Raw genomic sequence first — 19,681 nt, 5'->3', positions numbered from 1 at the left:
CCAAACCACGCAACGTGAATCATCGCATGATGGCCTCCTCCAAGGACTTGCCGCCCATAACCACCCCATTCTTTCCACGGCTTTTCATCAAGAACCAATTCCTTGCTAGACCTCAACGGCCACCCAAGGGTACTGACCTATCTGGGAAGGTTGTTATTATCACCGGAGGTAACACAGGTAAGGCGCTCATCCCTTCTCGAACACTGTTTCGATTTAATGGCGGTGCCTGCTAACAAACATTTGCAGGTCTGGGCTTCGAGTGCGCCCGACAACTTCTCTCTTTCAACCTCACACACCTGATCCTCGCTGTCCGTTCCCCTCAGAAAGGAAAGGACGCAGCCAAAAAGCTCCACATCACTTACCCAAAGGCGACCATTGATGTCTGGGAACTGGATATGGCCTCTTATGATTCCATCCAGGCATTTGTCCAACGAGCAGAGACCACGTTGTCGCGCCTTGATATCGTGATTCTCAACTCTGGCAGATGGGCCTACAAGTATGGCACCATACCCAGCACCGGCCACGAAGAGCTCTTTCAGATCAACTACCTTTCGACAGTACTCCTTTGCATCCTCCTGCTTCCTGTCTTGAGGAGTAAAGCCCCAGCAGGAACACCTGGCCGCCTGACAATCGTCAATGCAGCGCTCTCTCTCGTTGCCAAGTTCCAGAACAGGAACAAAACACCCTTGCTGCCATCATTCGATGATCCAAAGGCGTACGACATGAGTGAATCGTACAACACGTCCAAGGTCCTCGCGCATATGTTTCTCTGGAAGCTCGTGGACTATGTATCGGCAGACGACGTCGTCGTGAACTTGGCGGACCCAGGTTTTGTTAGGGGCACACAACTCGGGCGCGACGCTCCTGGTGTGATAGTGTTTCTTGGTAACATATTTGCCGCCCTCACCGCCAGAAATATCCGGGATGGCGCTTCAACCTATCTCGATGCTTGCCTGCTCAAAGGGAAGGAGTCTCATGGATGCTTTATCATGGGCTGGCAGATCAAACCGTAAGTTGCCCGTGACGGCCCCGAGCTTCCCGTCCTGTGATTTCTCACTTGCTAAACGGGATTCGAATTCAGATTTGCGACCATGCTATACACCCCCGAAGGAAAGGAAGTTACCGAGAAGCTGTGGCGGGAAACAATGGACGAACTCAGCTTCGCCAATGTGCAACTAGTGTTGGAGTCGATGAAGAGACGTTGACCTCCTTAAGCTCGGCCAACGGCGGAATCGTCAGCCGTAGGCTGTTGACGTTCACCATCCGCCCGGAAACGAGCGTAAGACGAATGCGGGACAATCTTGGATAATCTTGGACAAGCCCAAGCCGTGGCAAATCGTGCTTTCTTCCGACCTCAGTTTCACATTCCCTCCCGTATTAGCTGCTAAATTCAATGCGCGTTCCCTCGCGTCTCGGTTCATGAGTAGAAAATAGTCACCCACAGTTCATTCCCGACTTTGGTTGTTTGTGAGGCGTATTCCCCTGCAGACGGGAAGAAACCCGAGATACTCGGCTATGTAGGTCCTACACGAGCTTATCTCACTGGAAGCGATGAGCCCCCCCCCCCGGGAAAAAACTATCACCCATATCAGTCTCACCCTCAAGGGCACAGCATCACTATTACCAAGCGCATTCTTTCATTTTCCAAGAAGATTAGCATGATCACCGACCACAATAACCGACGTCGAGAGGGCTTATAAACAGCGCAAAAGCTATCATCACGACCTCAAAGACACACGCCGTCCACGAAGTCAGGGGCTTTGACAAGAGGCCAATATACATCATGCAAGACATCGAAGAGGCCACTGTCACGTTTCGAAAGTCCAACCTGAAAGCCAAGTGGTTGGCGAAGGATCGATTATCACTGCTGCAACTGGCAGAAAAGTCTGGGTTGACTCCGGACTATGGCTGTCGGTCCGGGGCGTGTGGAACATGTGAGGTAAAGCTCTTAAAGGGAGACGTCGACGGGATCTTGGAGGGAGACGATGGCGTTCTCATTTGCAGCTCTATTCCAGCAAGCATCGAAGTCGAGCTTGAGCTGTGAGCAGAGCCCTCCCCAAATCATAGACCGAGACTGGATCAGCGGCTCTGCGATGTGATGGTTGTGAAAGGCACTCCTGCATGAGAGGCATCTGAACGACAATTGAGGGAGACACACACGCACTAGGGGGACAGAGTACCTCAGCTCTTCAACTCTTCAGCTCTTCAACGGAATCGGGATTATGCTGGTTGCAAGCGGTGTGCGGCACTGCTCGTTCTCACATGACCATCAACCTCGTTAGTCTTCACTTGCTCTCATCTCTGCTGCTTGTTATTGTTGTTATTGTTGTTATTGTTGTTATTGTTGCCAGGAACTGAGAATATCACCAGCTGCTCCCTCATCACACTTGGGTTTTGTCGCAGAAAAGACCGAGAGTCGACCTTTCCCTCGTCGTCCTCCTGCCTGCAGACCCTCCTCCGTGGCACTGGCTGCAGTCTGCTCCTTGGTGCCTGCTCTTTCAAGTCTACAGCAACCTCGCTCATTGCCTTGACCCAAACATCAAATCCCTGAAACACTTCGCCGCCCCCCAACGCCGTTCTCTTCTCACCACCGTTCTCTTCTCGATTCCTTCGACCTCTCGATACTTCTTGCTCATTGTTGTATCCACATTCGTATCAGCTTATCCGACCATGCCGTTTCCCAGCCTCCGACGGCGAACTGTCAACGAGGCAGACCAGCTACCGGAGGAGCACAAGTCTCCCTTGCCATCACCAAGAGCTCGTTCGGCTACCGTCCCTAGCCTGACTCCACGCAAGAGCTTGACATCTCTGATGGGCTCTGTCAGAAAGAGAGGCATATCAAGGTACGTCGGGACTCTGCAAGATCTCTCAGCTGTTAACGAGTGCCGCAGTCCCTCGCCAGTCAAGCCTCATCATGATGTCTTCGAGCAGGAATTATATTCGGCGTATGATACCTTGAATCCTGACCATGACCCCTTCAGAGCCGGCCGAGATCCCTCTGCATCTGACAAATCCAAGCGTTACTATCGGACACCTAGCCCTCATCCTCTCAAGATGTCGGCTACATCCTCTCTGTCGAGATTGTCCAAGCTGAGTCGCGGTACTCCGGGCAGCAGGTACTCAGATTCCTCTCAGACCGGATCACCCCCAAAGACCTTCCTCGAAGTACTAGCTGATGCTATTCGAGCTCCGACCTCATTATTTTACAAGGAGAATAAGAGCAACTCCAAGACTGAAGATGCCAACATCTGCACCAACAAACCTCCGTCACCGGCGAGGAGTATCAGTCCGAAGAAGTCGGTCAGATTCAAGCCTGGAAAATCAATCATCGAGAGCGAACCAAGATCTTCTCCCATCGACATTCCTAGGCCAACGCCCTCCCTGCCTCCTGTTCAGTTGGCCACCACACCACTCCTGCAGTGCTTCGGAAATGACCACCCACATTTAATCCCAACTGGTAGGCCTCCTCAGCCGCAAGTGTTAGATTCAACGATCAATTTCCGTCAGGCCATGGCTGCGGCCCAATCGTCCATCACTGAGGATGATCTCCAGGATGTTTTGTCGGTCGGCACCCCGTTATCAGAACTTCCCTTGCCTTTGCCTCGTGCTACTGTCCCAATGGAGAACTCTTCTACAGATCTAAAAGCCGAGCACGACATGGAAATCAAGCGGCACATGCTTCGAGAGTACGATAACCAATTTTCCAGCAAGGGGTTAGAGCCTTGTCGACCTGCAGACATTCTCATCGAGAATCGCTTCGTCGCCAATGATGAGAGGATTCAAGATTTACCCGAAAGCAACTCCGCTGTAACCGCAGTGGTAACCGGGGGCTTGAGTTTAGCATTGAAGATGGCCAACCATGACGAGGGCCCAAGCAAATCAGCCTCTTCCAGCGAGATCGGTCAGGCTGAATTGTTTCCCGAAGCCGAATGCACTCTCGAAGACAATGTGTCAGAGCTCAAATCGGATCTATCAGCTTCTGATCAAGGTGATGCGGACTCGGACTGCTCGGATGGACGATCTGTTGTCTTGACAGTTTCCTCCTTAACGAGGTGCGGAAATGATGAGAAATGGAACGAAAACCCAACTCACGAAGATATTCGTCTCCGTTTTAAGCACCCGGAATGTTTTAAGCCTGTGAAGTCTCGTGATGCGGGCAGCATCTCGGACTCGAATGCCGATTCGCACGAAAACACCCGGGCCAAAGCAGCTATTACTCCATTACCAGATGCGAATGCGGACTCGAGCCCACTCCAACTTCCACCGTCTGCTACTGTTGGCGAGGTAGAAGTGGAGTCCAGGAAGAGAAGAATATGTCTCCATTCAACTTCCGACGGGGTGGGCGAGAAATAGTCCCCTAGTCTCAACAGGACGCTGATTCCATTCTAGGACCCATACTTCTATGTCCCTGAAACTTTCCTTCAGAATCCACCCTGGGTAGCGGATCTCGCCCTTCGATGCGATAGACCATTTCCGGAAGACAAATCGAGACAACTTTCTTACATTTTCGCTCGGGCTCGGACCGAAAGATGCGAGAGCTCCATGTCGCTTGCAGGAACTATGACTGAAAGCGAGCCGGACGGCGGAGCTTCACTATTGCCTGAGTATGCTGAGGTTAGCATTGACTACTCGCCTTGGTGGAGAAATCTGTCTCGTCGCTAACAATGCATAGATCGAGGAGAAAGAATCTAATGAAATTCTCAGCAGCTTAAAGACCCAAACACGTTCTCGGCAAACGGTGCCTCGTGTGAAGGGTACACCGTCTCCAGCATTCATTCCGTTGCCTTTATCTGCCCGTCCTTCGGCGAGACACTATTATGGAATGTATACCGACGAGTACGGGTCCTGTCATTTTGAAGACCGAGAGCCATCCAACTGTGAACCATCCAACTTCGGCGCTGGAGCTGCTGTGAATGTTCAAGAATATGGATTCGACCATAGCCGTGAGACTGACAAGCATAACCCGGACCAGAGCAATTGTTTTGGAAGCACTCCACCAAACATTCCTCGTGATACAGAGCAAGAAAAACTAGCGAGAGCAGCCGAGGTCTTGAAGAAATTTGTCCCTCGGAAGGCCAGTGATTCGAGCTCCTCGAAAAATCCGACCATCGACACCGAACCCAAGTCTGTCCGTGAACATATAACAAGAATCCCTCTCTTGAAGCGTTTAGAGGGTTGGTCTTCTTCAGAGACCGAAGTGGAGAGCTTGAGTCAACGCCCGTGGAATCGGGAAAGAGCGACTACAGCCGAAAGCAAATGGTCTGCAGGGAGCAAAAGATCCGACAAGAGTAGTTCTGGCGAAACGTTGAAGACAGCAACTTCCACAGATCCAAGTGAGGCTATGGATGAGGATGAACTTTTGTGCAAGGGAATTGTTTGATGATGAGGGATATCGAGTCGATTGCTGTGCAACCTTCCAGGAACTATAGGGATGCGCTGCAGATATCTCATTGGTGCAAACGTTCGTTTTGGAATGGAATGGCAATAGTCACGGTGAAGCCCGACTATACATCGCAGCAGGATAGCATGATATATGAATAGAGAGCCCCTGAGAATGAGGCTACCGTAGAATACTACAGTTGAGGATGCTTTCCTACATCACGGTGGGCCCGATACACTGACCCCAATCTTCTTGGCCGCCTCTCTGGCAGCCTTGTGCTTGCTCACATTACCCTCCATGCCATAGCGAATGGCATCAGTGGTCCCGGGAATGATCATTTCGAACGTCTCCCTGACGACAGCATAATCGTAATACCCGCACCTCGCAATGGGCTGAGTCTTGCTCACATCGATCTTTCCATCCTCTGTCAAGACATCGTTGTCGATATGAATGCCTACGACCTTGCCGATAACCACGTCCACGGTCCCCATGGGAGGGTTCCCCGGTAAGCGTAACGTGGAGTGATACTCGCATTCGAATTTGACCGGCGACGCCTTCACCATGGGCACGGGCGTCGCCAGCACCGTGGACCACTCCTTCTCCAGGCCGGCCCGGTCAAACTCGTCGACGCCGTAGGGCACTTGTTCGGCGGTGACGTTGACGGCCTCGCGCAGGTCCCAGGTGGCCAGCTGCCAGCAAAACACGCCCGTGGCCTCGACGTTGCGCACCGTGTCTTTCTGCTGGCACGAGGGCGTCTGGTTCGCGGAGAACATGACAAAGGGAGGGTCGAAGGTCAGGTTGTTGAATTGGCTGAAGGGCGCCAGGTTCGCTGTGCGCGTTGGTGTCTCTGTGGTCTGCGGGTGGCCGTTGCTGGCGGAGGTTGAAGTTGCAGATGAGCTGGATGGTTGGGGAGGCGAGATGGTGCTGATCCAGCCTATTGGGCGCGGGATGACGCATGCCTGTGCAATATGAATGAGAAAAGGGGAGGGAAGGCAAAGGAAACATTGTTGCCATGTACAGTAGAATGGGAGGGGCGCCAAAAAAAAAAAAAAAAAAGGAGGAGGAATCGCAACTGCGGGAGAGAATATGGCTTCCTGATGTCCTTGTGTGTCCGCGCAGGAATCTCGTCCATATTTCCACATGTACTGGCAACCCATCGCAGAGAAGAACAAGGGGGGCGATAGTAACTTGACCGATCGATTGAATTGCATGGAACGCCTGGCTGAACGATTGACTAATGGACTGACTGACCTTGAACGGATCATAAGGCAGGTTATGCTCTGTTTTGCCCGGTTCGTAGAACATGGTTTCCTTTCCCCCGGCTTCAATATATCAATTAATGAATATATCAATCGATCAATCAAAATCAATTTCTTGCAGGTTTCTAGTCGCTATGGTTCCGCCGGCCTTAGGGAGGGTATATCCGCAAAAAAAGAGAAAGGAAAAGAAAAGAAAAAGAAGAGGTTTTGACACGAGCTCCTCTGGACGGCTCTGTGAACAGGGGGTCGACGTATATAGATTATATATGTCAGAGTTGAAGACTTCAACTAACTGCCTCCCTGTCTAGGTGGTCATATTGTAGTCCTGGGTGTGTGGGGCACCTCGACTCCACGATCACCCATTCTCTCCGCAAACCGGATCGAGAACCTGGTCCCTATGGACGACGGAGCGGCGAGTCGGAGTTCTGCAAGGGAGTTGACGGCTCGACCGAGCTACTTAACTCGGAATAGTAGTCCGAAGGAACCCAAGGAAGGACTCATTTGGTTCCGAGATACAGGATCAAGTACTGGCCTCCCTGCCGAGATGCAGATACGCACACGAAGGTCAAAAGACTGTTGGATATATTACAAAGCAGGAACAGACACCTCAACTGATACCAAAGGGGGTTTGGTCCATTCGGTGTCCATCTAGGGACAATTTCCTCTCTGTTCCCGTGCTGCAAGTTTCAAACATCCTCCTCAGCATCGGCGACCGCTTCTTGCACAGATCGTCCGGCGAATGACCTACCTTTCTTCCTCTCCACATCGCGTTGTCTCCTGTGTTTGTGTCCGGCTCTCCCGTCCCCTCCCAAGCTGTGCTCGTCCTCGACACCACCGCCTTGGCGATCCGACAATGAGCTTAGTTCGCGATGCTGGACCGAGACTATCCAGCAACCATCGGCTTGGATCTTTCGAGAAAGTTCCTCCGCGAAGGCGACACTGCGATGTCTCCCTCGTTCACACATGATGCCGACCACGAGTGTCGACGGCCCCGCAGGGGCTAAAGGAGTCTCCGTGCTCGTGTCGACCCCCTCGCGAGCAAGTCTCATCTCACGCATCTTCGCCCGCACGGCCCCGATAATGAAACATAATCTTGCAGCGGCGGCCTTATTAGCCATGACTTCCTTGCGCAGATGAGATGACAGGCCAGTGTGCGTCTTGCGGAGCTTGGCAGGTGGGTTTTTGATGTCCCTCACCGAAAAAGTCAGCTGTTCGACAGTGCCGGGCTCCGAGAGGGTGAGTGGGCCGTTGGAATGGCCATAGGAGACGATAGCGAGCTCAAAGTCTGACACGGCCTTTGCTTTTGTGGAAGATGCTTCGATCTCGGAAACTGGCTCCTCATCGTCGGAATTTTCCATTGCGCCTTTTCGTTGTCATTTGTGACTGCTGATGGAAGAGTCACCAGAGGCTGACAGACATCATTCGCGGACTGCGGGTATGGTGTAGCAGCCACCTGGGACGGCTTATTCATCGATACCTGGCACCTCGCCTGCAGGTTGATATCGGTTCGAGGCGTTCTCAAGGTATGTAGGTGTCCAGATCATGAACGTGTAAGCTGGTTCTCTATACGGATGCGCGGGGTCCCTTCCAAGAGGAACCATGTCATTCCTTGGCACATCACATGACCACACGTGACTTGGTGTTTGGAATTGTGCTGACTGATTCTTACACAATCAGCCCCGCGGAAGGTTTTCCGAAAACCTCCATCGGCATTTGTTCATCTGCGGCCGCAACCTTTTCATACAACAAATGCTATTGAAAGATCTTCATAAGCTGCAAGCTGCCTATCTAATGCTGATGGTCGAATCGTGCTTGCCTATTCTAGTATGTTCGGCTGTCCATTGTATCCTGAAGGTATAAGTAACTTCCCTTTCCTTTCCGTGAAGTAAATCTACTGCTTTCTGATTACCATCACAACGGCACTTCTTATTGCATACTACTCCGGCATTCTGGCCTCGACGAAGACGTTTCTTCAACAAGGGAGACCAATCCGCAGCAACATTATACATCGCATACAACCACCAGCCACCGCTAAATCTACAAAAACACCCTTTCTAGGACGACCTCTTTTCCCGTCTCGCCTCGCGTCGACCACGACAGCAAATATGACGACCCCCCGACAGATCAAATTCTCCTTCCTCGCTCGCGAACAATCAGAAGGCGCGGGCGCCGTAGTACGGCGCTCAGTCGGCACGCCAAAACTGCGCAACTTCACTCCATTTCTGATGCTTGATCACTTCAGGATTTCTCCTGGTGCAGGGTTTCCTGACCACCCTCATCGAGGACAAGAGACGATCACCTACCTCTTAAAGGGTGGTGTTAACCACGAAGATTTCGCCGGCAATGCAGGAAAAATCGGGCCTGGTGATTTACAATTCATGACGGCAGGTCGGGGAATAGTGCACGCTGAGATGCCGGTGCAAACCGAAGATATTAGCATCGGCATGCAACTCTGGGTCGACTTGCCCGAGAACCTCAAATCCTGCGAACCCCGCTACCGCGATCTTCGCGCAGCCGAAATCCCAATCGCAAAGACCGACGACGGAAGAGTCGAAGTGAAAGTCATCTCTGGTAAAAGCCAAGGCGTCGAGTCCGTGAAAGACCTAGCTTACACGCCCGTGTGGCTTCTCGATATCTCGATTCTACCTGGTGGAAAGATTACGCAAGAGCTTCCACAGGGATGGAATGCATTTGCGTACACGCTCGAAGGAGCGGTGACTTTCTCCAACGGTGCCGACGCACATAAAACAGAAACAGTCACACCCTACCACAACGTTGTGTTTGACCAAGCCGGCGACCTGGTGATCGCTTCAGTCGAGGAGGATGCACAGGAAGGTGCTCGATTCATCCTCGTCGCCGGTCAGCCACTGGACCAGAATATTGTACAGTATGGACCATTTGTGACTACTTCCAAAGAGGCCATCTATCAAGCCATGATGGATTTTCAGACGTCGTCCAACGGATTTGAGAGGGCGGCGAATTGGGAGAGCGAGATTGGGAAGAGCATGGGTCGGGTTAGATAAAGGGATGTCGATTGGAAAAAGTTCACGAGAGTACAAAATATTTTTTACCAGATGAAATAGGGTGGGATTTTGGAGCCTTGCTTCGTCTTGTATAGTATAACGCAGCATCGGTGTCACAACATGGATGGATATATATATATATATACCCAAGTAGAAATTAAGACCTATAATGATGGATTTTACGTTGACATACACATCATCGCAGAACCACATCTGGTGGCGGACATGATTTCCCTCGCTCTTTTGCAAAAGGAGATACTTTTTGGACGCTCCCACATGGAGGGGAGCTTATTGAATACCTACTAGGCTACTACTTTATTCAGATATGTAGCTTTTGCATGCCTCGTCTATCTTTCGTCGTGTCATGCCGCGTCTGCCGCGTCGTGTCGTGGACGTCGCAGGGAATAGCAATGGTGTCAACCGACCAACCCAGCTCGGAGAGAAGCAGTCCACATCATCCGTCCATCCGTACTCCCTATGAATGTAGTATTGCGGTGCGCGGTGCAGGTCACAATTCGAGTCGTGCGCACGAATTCTACATATGAGCCGCAGTGGTGACATCTTCGCTTGGTGCACGGCTCAGGGAGAAAGAAAAAAATTCGTGTCCTTGAAATGTCCCTCGCCTGCTCGCTCGCTCGTTCGCTCGTTTGATGTTTGGTGTTTGAGGAGTTGTTGGGTCATCGATCCCCGAGCCTACATACATACCCTAGGCAGAGTAGATAGGTAGATAGTTCCGTTTTTGCTTCCGTGTCGAACCCCCCCATCACATCACATCACAATGAACCCGGTCCGGTGGCGCTCCTATGATTCCTCTGCTTCCTCTCCTGCGCCGTCGGTTTCGCCGACGGTGCCTGTCAAGCCGTCGTCCTCGTCCTCAAAGGTGTGCAAGGGCACCTCGTACAGCCTGATCACCGGTTTGTTCGGGTCCTTGACCAGGACATATTTCCTGTCCTTTCCGGGTGCTGCTTCTTCTTTCTCTGCTGCTGCTGCTCCTTCTTCCTCTTCGTCAGCGGCATCGGACATGCTCCTGACGAGGTCGACGATGGTTCGGACGATACCCCATCCGTTGGAGAAGCCCAGGTTCATCTGACTGGCGAATTCGCGTGGCTTGTATCCCACAACACCGAGGATGACGTGGTTCGCCGCGCTCTTTGGATTCGCTCTCGACACAAAGCCGAGCTTCATTTGATCCGCCCTGGCGAGGATTGCCTGTGTAGTCCATCTCGCCAATTTGCAGCTGTTGTTCTTCATTTCGGTTGCGACCACGGCACCCCTCTGCGAGGTGAGTTTTGTGCGCCAATCCAATGCACCACCGCTGCCCTGGGCCTTATGATCAAATTCATTGAGCGCTTTGAGTGTGAGGAACTGATCCTCCCCTGAGATGTTGTTCTTGATTGCGGCGTCGAGTTCCGTGCGGACGATCAGGTTGAGAGGTTCTTCGTCACGTTCTAGCGATAGGTCGAAGCGGCGGTATTTGTATGCCTTTGAGGCGAGCGGGTCGGTTTCCTCGGAAGCACTGTAGAATGGGTTGGGGTGAGGGAATTCGACTTTGCTGTTGGGATTTTCGATCACGGTTTGGAAGGCGAAGTTGTGGTTAATCATGGTGGCTTCCATGGCGAGGTTGGATGGGGTGTTAATGCTATCCGGTTTCACTCCGGTTTGTTGTTGGGATGGCGTACTGGAGGTGTCTGCTTCTAGAGGTGCATCGGCGGCATTTTCATTGACCGTAACCAGGTCAATAGAACTGTCCGGCCGCTTGTCCAGGAAGATCTTGCGACCATGCTTCAGTATCACGATGTCCCAGCTGTACACAGAGCGAGTCGCACACATAAGCATGGAGAGAATATCCGAAGTGGCGAAGATGGTGGCCTCGTCTTTCTCAGCCAGTTCTTGGATTACCGGATCGGCCGAGGTGGTCACATTGTATGCGGCCCGCTCAAGGGACAGGAGCTTGCGCTCAGTGTTCTTCACAGGAGCTTTGTCGTAGGACCGATCGTAATAGTAGAGGAACCCGTAGCTGTCGATATCTTCTCCGTCAGGGGTCTCGAGGTTGAGTTTTGCAAGTCGGTTAAAGTCGATTTCCTCTTTCATGACCCAGTCGGGGCGGATGTTGACTGAAGCGTCACGGTTTCTTTGTGGTTTGTCGTAGTCTCGCCACCCGAATCGCCGACCTCTTCCACCTCGACCGCCTCTCTGGTCGAAGAACTGTCCCTGCTGTTGACCTCCTGTACGGCCTTGTCCGACTCTTTGGAATGCTCCTCGTTGTCCTCGTTGGGCAGCTCCTCGTTGACCTCGGCCGCGGAAGACCGTCACTCCGCCTCGACCAAAGCCACGGCCCTTTGCCGTTGTTCTGGTGTTGTCGACGACAGAGAAGGTGGCTTCGTCTTCTGCGGCTTGCACGGCGAAGAGAGAGGATGTGCCCGCGCCGTAGACTTGTTGGTCTGGACACACATTGTCAGCTACGCCCTGTGATTAGAGGATGGAGAGATCTTACCTCTGTAGTTTCTCCCATATTGTCTGCCACCTCGATCTCGACCTTCTTTGCCTTCTTGGGTCCAGTCGGCCATACGACCTAGTTTATCGCTTTTGGAGTATGGGGCATATGGGACGCCGTCGAGGGTTGTCGTGATGGCGATTGCGGGGCCCCATTCGTCACTGACGCTGAGTTCACCGATCGTTTCCGCAAGATTTATCCCGGGCATATTGGATGTTGAGCAGATACGAGAGATTCAAGTCCAAATTTGTTCATCGACAAATGTCGAAGCCGCACAGGAATAGTGGGGTGTAAATGAGCGCCAAGCATGGAAATCTGTTCGCCGCGCTTCATTCCGTTTCGGAATTAGCAAAACGCCGCCCTGTTATTTTCAGCAAGCCTTCACCCAGAGCAAGGCCAATAGTTTTCCGTCAATCTCTGCGCTAACCTTTATAACTAAGGGCGGCGTGATAACTACAGCCTTGCCCAGAAAAAGGACTTTTGATTTACCCGGTCTTGCCCGGTACAACCACTTGATCTTCTCCTTGACGATAGCTCGCCTCGCTAGCAATTTTCCTTGGTCGTTCCGTCACCCTTCCAATCGATATGAGAGTGACAAAGGATGCATCCCAATCGCCCTTGTGCAATTCTTTTTGCATATCCGACGTGCGGCTGACAAAAATATCATAGTCTCTTCGGATTGACTCGCAGCTGATTTGTGAAGAACTTCCTTTCGGAAAAGCTGTGGCTATGGCTCCTCAGGCTCTAACGACAAGCTCCTTGCGCTTTCCGTCGCTGATATCTGATATTTGGATGTTGATCTTGTTCGTTTACGGCAGGCGTCGGAGCCGTCGTACGTGATACAACAACTGGACTCGCATTCTTGAAATTATCCAGATCGGAAGAGAATCTGTTCAAAAGAGGCGCAGAGAACAGTGCCTTGTGCTTGTGCGATCAGGCCGTCCGTTCTACGTACGACGGCTGCGTCCAACAGGTTGACTACAGGTAATGCAATAATTATAGGGGTCATCTCAGTGCAGAAAGACTTCCCTGATGCTGTGATAAGCTGGGAACGCCCCAATGTAACCATGTTTTCTCCGCTCCCCGATTCTTACATGCGGTGGAGGCTCTATCAGTCTTGGTGGGTGCTGATCGAGTGTCTATGTGGGTCTATCCTATTCGTCCTTGCTAAGCCTGCTACGAGCATATTAACTAGACTTTAGTGATACCACTAGCTGGCAATTGGGGTCCTCAAAGGCGTATTCGACTCCTCGACATGCAAAGTGTTTCCCGCGCTGGGAAGGCGCTAGAATACTCGATACAAAAGTCAAAGGACGCCCAGAACCATTTGTTCGTCTTCCCAATCTCTTCCCTGTAGACCAGGCTGCGCGGTTAAAACCTGGCGACGAGGCAAAGGCAAACATGGTGAGTGAGAATAAGAACCGCCGAGCGGCGGGCTTGAGGTGAGTGTCTCGAATCTTCACGTCTTTGGGCTGGTTTCCTGTGTTCTCCGACAGCTTTCTCTCTCCCATCTTCATCGTATTTCGCAAAATAAATTCGAGACATATCTTCACTGCTCTTAATTCTTCCGATGAAAGCATGCTTCCACCGTATAGCGGAACCACAACACCATCAAACACCGTCGAGGGTAATTGCGAAGGCGGCGGGTCATGCGATGTTTGTGGGAACCCAGGAGATTTCTCAAGACTAACCCCGTGCGCCGAGAATGAATTGTAATAGAGACCATGGCACTTGGTGACAGTTTCTTTGACGGCATTCGCGGGAAACTGGGGGAGTTTCGAAAGTTACACCCTGCTCATGGGGCGGATTATATTGGGAAATACCATTATCCAGCACTTCCGAAAATGTGACTGAATATTGTTTAGGGGACATGGTAAAGGTGTCTGCAATGCAGAAAGGCCACTAAAGATAGCCATGCAACAATGAACCGAGGAAGATGCTTAAACAAACTCTAGCAGCAGCAACCTGAGCGATCTTCAACTCTTACCGTTTTGTACAGCCATGTCACATGCTCTCAGCATGTTTCAGGCTGCCTCGAATAAGATCCAGATCTGCTTCGACCTGCTCAGCATCGTCATATGTTCTCATCAAGCAATTCACACTCAGGGCTCCCAGGAGATGCTGTTTGCGCTCCGGAATTGCTGTTCGCCAACAATCTATCGACCTCTGCGTCGTCCTTCTCGAGATCTGGTTGTTGGGCAGTCTCAAGTTCATACAAGAGAGACCCGGAAGCAAAGAGCTCCGATAGGATAGATGGATTCGTTGTTGGTAGCTTCGGATGTTCGGCGCGTAGACTGGGACACATTAGGTCGGGTTCCGTCGATTGATCATCTGTCGAAATCACAAATTTTGGCATTGTCGGCAGACTCGAGTAACACATTACGCAACACGATACCGACTTGCAGGTCACGGCATTCCTGGAAGTATTGAGGCCCTTGCGTGATTGGAATAGCCCAATACAGGATTTGTGCCGGAACTGGCGGGTGTCCTGTTTGATGTACTGTATTTCGAGGAGATGCTAGCGAATGGGAGGTTGAAGACGCTCTAGGACCAACATACCATAATTTACGGCAAGGAGTTTCGGAATGCTGGGGATGAACAGGGTGGACTCTAGGCGCTGATGTATTTCCTACTTAATCGCAAGGTTGTGGCGATCATAGCCCGAGGCGCGAGGAGCTTTTATGACAGACACGTGACGCGGTGTCGTGTTGCCGCGGCTCCTGATCGGCTAACCTTCCTTCCCCTTGCATGTATCCAGCACAACCTGCGTCCTCCACATCCAATCGTGCTTGCAACAAACAACACAACCTGAACCCAAGGCCCCTTGCAATGTAAGTGAATGGCCTACGTTAGCCAGCGAACCGAGATACAGAGGCATCTTGCTAAAGATGTCGCTTGTTGTCTTCTGCGAGTTGCTCGTATCAGCGCGATCTTCTGCATCCTTCGACCACCGCAGCCGCCTGAGTTCCCAACTCTCCTATCCAGCGACTATGTGTCTCCATGAAAACTCCTCCCAAAATTCGGCGACGAATATGACATGGTTCGCAGGCGGTGCGGCTATCTCTCTCCCCATTACAGGTCCCTGACATTGCTTTCCAAGAATTCAAGAGATCAAGCGCAGGAGCAGGTGACAAAGCGAACGGAAGGGCCGATATCGTGTCTATCATGCTGGTGCCAGAAGGAAATAGCATCCTTACGCATCAGATCACCAATTGAACCACTTGGAACCCACGCTTAGGATGTGCCTGACCTAAAACCGGACTTGTATGACGGGACTCTACCCAGTGGAATTAACCGGAGTGTTCGCCATGATCTAGGAAAGCAGATTACTTCTGAGCACAGTTCACCTTCTCTTGGCCTTTGTATCTGCCGTCAGTGCAGCCACCAAAGACATTTTATCAACCCTTCTTCGACGCATACGTCCAATTTCTAGTTGGAATTCCCTCAGGATAACGATATATGGGGACTCTACGTACTGCTGCACCTCTAGGCCCGAGAGGTAGCCCGATTGGTCAAAGGTCTGTCGCAGGCGTTCGAACACGGAAAATGACGTTGAACAGAAGCATTAAAGCAAATCTGATGGTCAGTCTGAACGTCGGGAAGGCTCACTTCTCTGTTTGTCCAGCCTCTTCCAGCTTCAACCTAGCCAGTTCAGCCGGTGCCGTCGGCTTCCTACCCAACAACCACTCCAAGACGCCTGGATTACCCGGAAAGCCCCTGCCGCTGTAGTACAGCAACATGCGCTCGGGCGCATCCTTGAACTGCTAGTTCATTTCGTCCCCCTGGTCGACCCCGTAAGTTATCTTGACGAACATGTCTGCGGCCTGCTCGAAGGGGACGCGCTTGATCTCGAACCGCTTGCCGAGTACGCCGCCGATGGACGCGACGCATTCAGCGATCGTGATCGGTAGGGCGCTCACAAGCTGGTACGTGGCGAAGAAGTGCCTCTCGCGTTCGCGGACGACCTTGACGGCGACCTCGGCATGATCGTGCACTGCAGAGAACGACGTGCGCACACCTTGGTTGAACGGCGCAATGAACGTGCCCGTGGTGCTACCCCTCAGCGAGTCCTTCTGGCTCAGCAGCTGGCCCATGAAGTTGTCCATGAAGGTGCTGGCTGCAGGATCGTGTACGACAAGCCGGACTCGGTGAGGTACTCTTCGATCTGTCGTTTTTGGTCATGGTGCAGCAACGCGCTCGCCTCCAGGCATAAGGTAGAGCTGAACACGAAGTGGACGAAGCTGAACCTGGACGGTGGGTTTGAATCTCCCTTCCTCCTCCGCCTCCGGCTGCTGCTGCTGTTGCTGCCGACGGGACTCTGCGACCGCAGCATCGACCATGTTCATTCCCAGAGTGACTTCGTACGGGTGGAAAGGGGCGCCCGACGTGCACCGCAGCGCAGTCCGCGGGGACCCGGAGATCGCGCGACTTTTCCAGGCGGAGCGCAGGGCGTGATGATGATGATGATGATGGTGGTGGTGGTGGTGGTGGTGGTGGTGGGGGCAGTGGTAGTCCCTCGTACAGGAGCGGGATGATCTCCCTGCTCTGCTTGCCACTGGCGCACGTGAGGACAAGGAGCTCTGACATGATGGGATGCGATTCTCCTTATGCATTGTCTCTGTATACTTGGTTTTCGCATGTACCTACTTAATGGCCGCTGTAACGGATGTAGATACGTAGGTAAGGGAGGTGGGAGATGGTGGGTCTTCGACGATGAATGATTGATTTCTCGATCTCGACATGGGACGACGACGCAGAGCGCTGATATCATTCCAAGTGTATACGGCGAGAACGGCAATCGATAATTATGCTCGGCCTTTCGGAGACCGACCTGTCGGTCGGGTCGATCACATAGTCCCTTCTTAATGATGCATATGCCCGTCATGGTGAGGGGATACAGTAAATTGGCCTAGCGGCGGTATCTATTTACAGCCCATCTGTAAAGAATGAGAGGGACTCAAAAAGAAAAGAGCCGTTAGAAACTGATACATGCGTCACATCCTGGAGGTTTGCCAACTTCGACAATGGTCCGAACAACACCAACCAACCCAACAATGGAGGTGCAGCCCATATCTTAGACAGCCATCCATACAAGAATCCGAAATCATTCACCAGCAACGGATCGTCGCTGAACAAGCGCAGCTGCCGGCCACCTATATCGCCCATCATGCGTACATCTCATCGATCTCTGCCGTGTAATCTGTCCCCAGTTGGTCGTATGTCTCTGGTTTTGTTGCAAAGATACTCGAGAGAGCATCCCGCAGCTCGAAATCTTCCATCACCGCCCCGAAGCCGTAGCATCGGACTTTGCTTCTGATGGACTCAATCATCCCCAAGACGTCCTCCCGTGTGAGAGTCGCGTAGTTCCGGTGACCCTTGAGCGATTGTAAAGCCATGATGGGCGTCACTTGGCCGCTGGGAATAGCGCTGCCTTTAAGCGTTTGGCTCAGATTGAGCAAGTTATTCAGGATCTGTACTGACTCGGCATCTGGCAGTTTGTGCTCGTACGTCGGCACCAACCCGCCTTCTTGCGCGGGAACTCGCGAGATGTGGCTTGGAGGTGGGCAGGTCGCCATCAAGGCATGTCCAGAATATAGCGCTTCTTCTTCATTATCGGGTGAATCCGCCGACCGTCGGACAAGGTACTCCTCGTGATCACGACAAGTCTGCTCCAACCTGAAAGCAAGTGATCAGTCGCGAAAGTCTGAGGAATGGAAGGCAGTATCCCCACTTACTTCAAGATAAAATCAATGCCCAGTTGAGGGTCCCTTTCGAAGATGCCCGGCATATCCGGTGTAGGTCCTTCTTCCTGTTTGATAGCAAACTCTTGAATTTCTGGTCCCTGAGGCGTACTGGCGTACTGAGTTGTTCCAGGTGAATGACCTGACACACTCATAGGGCCACCATTAAGATACGCTTGAGGCGAATAGCTGCTGGTAGCAGAAGCGGGTCCTGTCACGACGGTTCCATAACCAACCGATCTAAGCCCAACGGATTGGGGACTTAAGGTACTCATTGACGAAGGGGTCATGGAATTCTCTTCTCGCTTTGGTTTCAGCGCCAGCATGGCTTTCCGGTTCTCCAGTTCGTTTTCGAATGCAATTCCCCGAGATGTGAGGACTTCTCTCAATGCCACGTTCTCCCGTTGCTGATTCTCAATCATCAACTTTTGCTGCTGGATGGTTGCGTCTCGCGTATTTTGCTCGAAGACGAATGCTTCGCGTAGACGTGCGAGCTCCATTTCTAAGGCTTTGATATAGTTCTCTTTTCGTTCCCGGTGCGTTCTGATAGATCATCGCCTTTAGCAAATGGCTAGAGGAGTGTAAAAGTACTCTACATACCTTTGAGCTTGGCGATTGAGCTCCTGCCGCCGGGTTTGTGCTGGTTTACTGTCTGGTTTAGGGCCTCTTCTCTTAGCAGGTTGACCGTCTAGTTGTAGTCAGCTCTGAAACTAGGATAGGACGGATTAGAAATGCATACCTCGAGTGATCCGTTTTTGCATCCCTCCAAACCCCTTAAGAAATCCCATGTTCACTGTGTTGGTGGGTGTTTTTGCTTCGGAGGGAACCCCATTGTCTGTGATTGATCCCTAGTTAGCCCCCAGACCAATAAGACACGAGGAAGACAGATTGAGCTCCTCTGGTCGATTCGAACATCGATTGACGATCCCCGCCTCCGATCATCCGAGGGTTTTAGCACAATAAGATAGGTATCGACCGCCTGAATGTACACGATAGTCGAACTATTTGCCATTTGAGAATGGAAACCATTGTCGACCACCTCACCGAGATACGCAACCACCCATGAATCTAGAAATCGGAAGAAGAGAGAGACAGCAGGCGACTCACGGTAGGAAGTGCCAGGCGCATAGTCTTGACCTGACCAAGTCGACGGGTCCATTTCGGAAGATTGTTGCATGTTGGCATGCATATGAGTCGGATGCGATGTCATGAGAACAAATATGCTGGCTCCGGCAACCCCTCGCTAACAATGACGCCAAATTGATTGATTTGCAATCTGATCGAAGAGAAGGCCGGGGTAAAACCCCTGGCCTTTGGGGTCCGATTGGGAAGAGCTGGCCGCAAAGGAAGCTCGGAATTGGTAGGAGCCGGTCAGAGCCAGTCGAGGATGGAAGGTGCGGTTCTTGTTGTTTGGAGAGGCCACGCAATGACTTAAACCGGAAAGGAAAGTAGAAGACAGTGGCAAGAGGACCGGGATAAGGGTTTGGCAGTTAGCATGTCGTTCTGAGACTAATCATGAGACGAGGTTGGAATTGCGCCGTGAAAAGCCAATGTTGACGCAGGAGGATCTGGAATCAGGATGGAGGGGTCGAGCGCAAGGCAATATTTTTATGGCGGGACACGAATGCTGATGGCGGTAGGGAAAATCTGTACAACAATTCCGTCGCAGGTTTCCTGGCCAGAGCGATTCGCAGGCCAATGACGGGCCGACAGCGGTTGCCGTTGATGACGGCAAAGAAAAGACGTGTTCGAAAAGTGTAAAGGGCAGAAAAACAGCGACGTTG

At 51.9% G+C, this 19,681-nt stretch overlaps 11 protein-coding genes across 11 annotated transcripts; 5 read left to right on the top strand and 6 right to left on the bottom strand.

Annotated features, from left to right (window-relative positions):
* Positions 1-29: 29 nt before the first annotated feature.
* On the top strand, positions 30-1,205 carry A1O5_02730 (uncharacterized protein; the record flags this gene model as incomplete). The annotated part of the gene is made up of 3 exons (XM_007743344.1): positions 30-177; positions 247-1,009; positions 1,082-1,205. The coding sequence occupies 3 exons, from the start codon at positions 30-32 to the stop codon at positions 1,203-1,205; spliced, it is 1,035 nt and encodes a 344-aa protein (XP_007741534.1).
* A 578-nt stretch (positions 1,206-1,783) lies between these two features.
* A1O5_02729 (uncharacterized protein) lies at positions 1,784-2,044 on the top strand (the record flags this gene model as incomplete). The annotated part of the gene is made up of 1 exon (XM_007743343.1): positions 1,784-2,044. One exon carries the CDS (start codon positions 1,784-1,786, stop codon positions 2,042-2,044), a length of 261 nt encoding a protein of 86 aa, XP_007741533.1.
* Positions 2,045-2,670: 626 nt separating this feature from the next.
* On the top strand, positions 2,671-4,353 carry A1O5_02728 (uncharacterized protein; the record flags this gene model as incomplete). Its single annotated transcript, XM_007743342.1, has 1 exon — positions 2,671-4,353. The coding sequence occupies one exon, from the start codon at positions 2,671-2,673 to the stop codon at positions 4,351-4,353; it is 1,683 nt and encodes a 560-aa protein (XP_007741532.1).
* A 207-nt stretch (positions 4,354-4,560) lies between these two features.
* Positions 4,561-5,380, top strand: A1O5_02727 (uncharacterized protein; the record flags this gene model as incomplete). The annotated part of the gene is made up of 2 exons (XM_007743341.1): positions 4,561-4,614; positions 4,673-5,380. 2 exons carry the CDS (start codon positions 4,561-4,563, stop codon positions 5,378-5,380), a joined length of 762 nt encoding a protein of 253 aa, XP_007741531.1.
* Positions 5,381-5,598: 218 nt separating this feature from the next.
* On the bottom strand, positions 5,599-6,685 carry A1O5_02726 (uncharacterized protein; the record flags this gene model as incomplete). Its single annotated transcript, XM_007743340.1, has 2 exons — positions 5,599-6,339; positions 6,632-6,685. The coding sequence occupies 2 exons, from the start codon at positions 6,683-6,685 to the stop codon at positions 5,599-5,601; spliced, it is 795 nt and encodes a 264-aa protein (XP_007741530.1).
* Positions 6,686-7,325: 640 nt separating this feature from the next.
* On the bottom strand, positions 7,326-7,997 carry A1O5_02725 (uncharacterized protein; the record flags this gene model as incomplete). Its single annotated transcript, XM_007743339.1, has 1 exon — positions 7,326-7,997. One exon carries the CDS (start codon positions 7,995-7,997, stop codon positions 7,326-7,328), a length of 672 nt encoding a protein of 223 aa, XP_007741529.1.
* Positions 7,998-8,744: 747 nt separating this feature from the next.
* On the top strand, positions 8,745-9,662 carry A1O5_02724 (uncharacterized protein; the record flags this gene model as incomplete). Its single annotated transcript, XM_007743338.1, has 1 exon — positions 8,745-9,662. The coding sequence occupies one exon, from the start codon at positions 8,745-8,747 to the stop codon at positions 9,660-9,662; it is 918 nt and encodes a 305-aa protein (XP_007741528.1).
* An 801-nt stretch (positions 9,663-10,463) lies between these two features.
* Positions 10,464-12,364, bottom strand: A1O5_02723 (translation initiation factor 3 subunit D; the record flags this gene model as incomplete). Its single annotated transcript, XM_007743337.1, has 2 exons — positions 10,464-12,103; positions 12,157-12,364. The coding sequence occupies 2 exons, from the start codon at positions 12,362-12,364 to the stop codon at positions 10,464-10,466; spliced, it is 1,848 nt and encodes a 615-aa protein (XP_007741527.1).
* A 3,556-nt stretch (positions 12,365-15,920) lies between these two features.
* On the bottom strand, positions 15,921-16,262 carry A1O5_02722 (uncharacterized protein; the record flags this gene model as incomplete). Its single annotated transcript, XM_007743336.1, has 1 exon — positions 15,921-16,262. The coding sequence occupies one exon, from the start codon at positions 16,260-16,262 to the stop codon at positions 15,921-15,923; it is 342 nt and encodes a 113-aa protein (XP_007741526.1).
* A 1,059-nt stretch (positions 16,263-17,321) lies between these two features.
* On the bottom strand, positions 17,322-18,685 carry A1O5_02721 (uncharacterized protein; the record flags this gene model as incomplete). Its single annotated transcript, XM_007743335.1, has 4 exons — positions 17,322-17,832; positions 17,892-18,440; positions 18,498-18,585; positions 18,637-18,685. The coding sequence occupies 4 exons, from the start codon at positions 18,683-18,685 to the stop codon at positions 17,322-17,324; spliced, it is 1,197 nt and encodes a 398-aa protein (XP_007741525.1).
* A 2-nt stretch (positions 18,686-18,687) lies between these two features.
* Positions 18,688-19,074, bottom strand: A1O5_02720 (uncharacterized protein; the record flags this gene model as incomplete). The annotated part of the gene is made up of 2 exons (XM_007743334.1): positions 18,688-18,965; positions 19,005-19,074. The coding sequence occupies 2 exons, from the start codon at positions 19,072-19,074 to the stop codon at positions 18,688-18,690; spliced, it is 348 nt and encodes a 115-aa protein (XP_007741524.1).
* Between the last annotated feature and the right edge of the window lie 607 nt (positions 19,075-19,681).

Source organism: Cladophialophora psammophila (assembly GCF_000585535.1).
Source record: "Cladophialophora psammophila CBS 110553 chromosome Unknown aczJe-supercont1.3, whole genome shotgun sequence".
Taxonomy (NCBI): domain Eukaryota; kingdom Fungi; phylum Ascomycota; class Eurotiomycetes; order Chaetothyriales; family Herpotrichiellaceae; genus Cladophialophora; species Cladophialophora psammophila.
The sequence above is the reverse complement of the archived record's forward strand: the minus strand, read 5'-3'. Positions and strand labels throughout refer to the sequence as shown.